Source organism: Cynara cardunculus, unplaced genomic scaffold (genome assembly GCF_001531365.2).
Source record: "Cynara cardunculus var. scolymus isolate 2C unplaced genomic scaffold, CcrdV1 Un_Scaffold_1095, whole genome shotgun sequence".
Lineage (NCBI taxonomy): Eukaryota > Viridiplantae > Streptophyta > Magnoliopsida > Asterales > Asteraceae > Cynara > Cynara cardunculus.
The window spans coordinates 74,981-79,669 of record NW_020200679.1 but is presented as its reverse complement, the minus strand read 5'-3'; the positions used below and the strand labels follow the sequence as shown (position 1 = coordinate 79,669).

The 4,689-nt window shown below is 30.6% G+C and overlaps 1 protein-coding gene across 1 annotated transcript; it reads left to right on the top strand.

Moving 5' to 3' along the window:
- The first annotated feature begins 3,489 nt into the window (after nt 1–3,489).
- On the top strand, nt 3,490–4,167 carry LOC112502228 (ethylene-responsive transcription factor 1B-like). Its single transcript, XM_025106081.1, has one exon. The coding sequence runs from the start codon at nt 3,505–3,507 to the stop codon at nt 4,117–4,119; it is 615 nt and encodes a 204-aa protein (XP_024961849.1). The 5' UTR covers nt 3,490–3,504; the 3' UTR covers nt 4,120–4,167.
- Nucleotides 4,168–4,689: the final 522 nt, after the last annotated feature.

The following is a 4,689-nucleotide window of genomic DNA, read 5'->3' as shown; positions in this document are numbered from 1 at the left end:
ATGTAGTAAGTTTGTCACATCACTATAGTACATGTTGACAGTCTACGTGGACAATGAGGTGACATGAAAACCTAGTATAATGAGTAAATTTAAATCAAAGGCTACCCAATGTTATAATGAGTAAATTTTTCAAAGTACAATGTCCTAATAAAAAATAGTTTGAAAGTACATTGTTGTAATAAGAAAAACTGAAAGTACAATGCTATAATAAAGAAATTTATGAAAGTAGATTGTTATTTTGTGTATTTTGTCCTATTGTTTATTGATGATTATTACTTAAATTTCAAAGCTACAAACAAATAGTACATAATTACAACTTTTTAACCCTATATGTTTGAATTCATATACCTAACTTGTAGCACCCAAAATCCATATTTGCATGAAACCACATATAATTCTATTTAACATGAAATACAAATATATACATTGTTCCCAAATGTACAACTGCTACATATAAAAGTAGCTACAAACTTTTTAATTTTACACCAAGTACATGACTTGCAAATATAACAAGTTTTCTAGTACATGCACAATAGCAACTTCCAAAACTCACATATGTAAAGCAATCATAACTTCTTTCACATCTTTCCTTTCCCCTTACTTTCCACATGTGTCTGACCTGTAATGCACAATTTTAAAATAAAATAAGAGTTAGACCATAAGGTCTAGTGAGAAATTCTTTTTGTTTGCTATTACAGGGTAAAAATCAACAAAACACTTTTAGAAAGCTCATATTTGTATTGATGACAAATAAACAATGTTTTATTAAAACATACCTCTTTGTCGCATCGTATAGATAAAACCAAAATTTCTCGCATCATAAGAATGAGATAACCCCATGTCCTCGCATCAAATAGATGCAATAACCCATTTCATCGCATTCAACACATGCGACAAACACCCATTGTTGCACTAAGCAGATGCGATAAATACATTTGTCGTATCACACTGATGCGATAAATACAACTTGTCACATCATAAGGATGCGATAACCCAACTTGTCGCACCTCAAGAATGCGATAACTCAACTCCTCGCATCACAAGGATACGATATAAATATCTTCCTCGCATCTCATTGATGAGATAACATCATCTCATCGCATCAAAGTGATGCGATAAATCAAACTCATCGCATCATGAAGATGCAATAACAGTTTCCACATGATCAAAATTCCGTTTTTAACATACAGTTGATTTTGTCACCCTTGTCCCAATATACGTCTCTCCTGATTATGACACAATAATTAGATAAAATGCATATCAACTTCTTCTTCTTCTCTTCTGTTTACTTCGAATCAGGAATAATAGAATGAGTTCACCAATTTTTTTCTTATCCTTACCAAAACAAGAAATAAAAATGACACATGAACACATGAAACTCTTTTTAAAAGAGTGAGCCGGTGTGATGAGATATTTTAAAGCAACTTTTCAAAATGCACCCCTCAACTTTTACCACTTATTCAAAAATAATCCTAAACCTTTTAACCACAAACCTAGTTATCACATAAATGATAAACACAATTAAATACAAGATAAAAATATCATTTTAAATATAAATAATTTAAAATAGAATTAGGATAATTATTAAGTTCTAACAGAATACTTAGTTATTATCCTTATAAAAAATATTATATCTCAAATCTAAATTAATTTACTTCTTTATTAAACCTAAATTAAATAAAAATTGAATTAAACAAATTATACAAAAAAAACAAATTAAATTATTAATTTAAGATACACGTCTTTGAAATTTTTATGGGGTCTTCAAATTTATATTACTCAAACATAAAAGCATTATCAGTTTTTCAAAACCACACAAAACCGTATTATAAAATCGATAAAGACAAAAAAATAAAACGAAACATTAAAATCAATATGTATCAAACAACATTGTGTGAGTAGATTTATTTATACTATATTATAAAGCATTTGACAAAAACTTTTGAAAACTATTTTGTATGCATGAAGTATTGTACATTAATGCATATTACTTAAAATTTCATATTACTAGTAAATTATGCACAAGTACAACTTATCAAAGCTTCATATTTGAATTCGTATAACTAACTGCGGATAAACATAATCAAATAGAGGATAAATATCTCATTTTAAAATATAAAAAATCTAAAATATAATTAGGATAATTATTGAGTTCTAACAGAATACTTAATTATTATCTTTATAAAAAAATATTATTAAACATAAGACCATATTATAACATCGACTGAGATAAATAATAAAATAAAATATTAAAATCAAGATGTATCTCGGTGTATTACACGAGTACCCTTTTTGTAGTATTATAAAACATTTATGTTTTATCTCTTAAAAAAACTAGATGAATAGATTAACTTTTAAAAATTCACCCCAAAAATTATAATATTCATTTTTCTTTGTTTAAATTGAAAATGTATTATTCATAAATTTTAAATCTTATTTATCTAAAATAAAATTATATAAAAAATAACTATTTGATTTTTTTTTATCTGATACTTGTATCAGAATAGTTTTTTTCTATTTTTAAGGGGCCGTTTACTAAATGATTATGCAGGTAAGCGCTTATCAAATCACATTACCTCATTGGATGAATATGGTAAGAACCAAGAGTCTTACCCGGTAAGTGAGAACGGCGACTCTTACCACGGTAAGCGCTTATTGGGTAAATTGTTGCATACAATGTCGTTTTGGTGGACTAAGATCTTATCCAGTAAGTAAATAATAGTGTTAAATTTTACTGGTAAGCACTTACCGGGTAAGTGTTTGGTAGACGACCCTAAATAACAGTAACTGATAAACATTTATTCCATTTTCTTTTTAATAAAACATCTACTTTATAAAATTGAAGTCTACACCTTATCAGATCTAAATTACATGTGATACAAACGTTCTTGTGTTCTTTTATTTTGACCATGCTTTCTCGTTTGAACTTACGTCTAACGATGTTATTTTATATATCGTATAGTTGTGTTTTCGAACAATTGCATGATATAAAAAGAGAAACGATAATACCATTAAAAAAATCAATTGTCAGTAATAATTTGTGTTGATAATAATTGATTAGATATAGGTTTAACTTCAGATCCTACAAAAATACAGATTATAGTTACTAAAATACAATAAAAATGTTTAGTAGTTATTTCTTTTGTTACGAAAAAAACAATATAAATATATAACATTGTTAAGAAGATTGTTTTTTTTAATCAAAATGGACCGTACCGTTAGGAAAAACCACTATAAATGACGATTAGTAAAAACCATCGTAAGTGATAGAGGTGGGACTTGAAAACATAGTAATATTTAGATGAATTTGAAAGAGAAATGAGTAAGAGACCAATTTAAGAACGAGTAAGTGATATTTTGAACAATTTCCTAATTTTTTATATGTTTTTTCCACCAAAGACACCCATACAAATTTTCGAAGCTTCCCTCTCCTTCTTTGGTATTTAATGAACCAAAAGGAGAGGAAGAAACCATTGTTCCATACTTCAAAACAACAATACTCAAATGAGTTCATCTCTTCCAAACCACTCGCCGGAATCCTCCATCGGTTCTTCGCCGGAGTTTTCCCCTTGGGACACCAATTCCCTCCCCTTTAATGAAAACGATTCAGAAGAAATGCTTCTTTTCGGCCTCCTAACAACCGGCTTCGACACCACCACATCTTCCGACGAAGTTACCTCAAGATCTTTAAAAACACCCACCAAAATCACCCCATTCAGAGGGGTCAGACGGCGGCCGTGGGGGAAATTCGCGGCGGAGATCAGGGATTCCACCAGGAATGGGGTGAGGGTGTGGTTGGGTACTTTTGATAGTGCAGAAGCCGCCGCTTTGGCTTACGACCAAGCTGCTTTGTCGATGAGAGGTTCGTCGGCGATCTTGAATTTTCCGGCGGCGAAGGTGAGAGAATCTCTGCGTGAGATGATGGATGTCAAAAGGGTGGCAGATGGCGGTGGTTCTCCGGTGATGGCATTGAAGAAGAGGCATTCAATGAGGAGGAGAGATGCCAACAAGAAGAGCAGAAGAAACAGAGGAGAAGAGAAGGTGGTGTTCGAGGATTTAGGGGTTGACTTTTTGGAGCAATTGTTGACTTCTTCAATAGAAAATAAGAGTTGCTTGTAAGTTGTAACTTTTTTTTTTCTTTTTCACTTTCTTGTAAAATCAATTATTTTTTCCCAAGTAAAAATTATTCCATTTTTTATTTTCATAATAATATTTAATTTGAAGACGATGAATTCGTAATAATCCTCAAAAGAAATACGTAATTATTGCAAGCAACAAGCTCGATATCGTTACTGATAGAAAATCATTAAGTATCTCATAAATGACAAATGTGGGGACTTAGAAACAAAGAAAGAGAACAAGCGAGCAACAAAAGATGAAAAGGAGTAATGCCTAGGTTTCAGTAGAATGATTTTAAACATACGTTTAAGGGCTGTTTGGCAATTGTTGAATGATTAAGTGGTCAGAATGATTAAGAAGCTCTCATGATATAGTGCAAAATGAAATATAATTGTTTGATAATTGTGTACAATGAAATTAGGGCTCTTAATGGTTAAGGGAGATCCAAGATATAAAATCATTCAGAGGGTTTTAGAACCTTTAAGAGACAGACTTTTTTCTTTGCCAAACAAGATTCACCTCTTAATGATTCAAATGTTGTCTCTTAATGGAACTATTAAGAGTTAAACA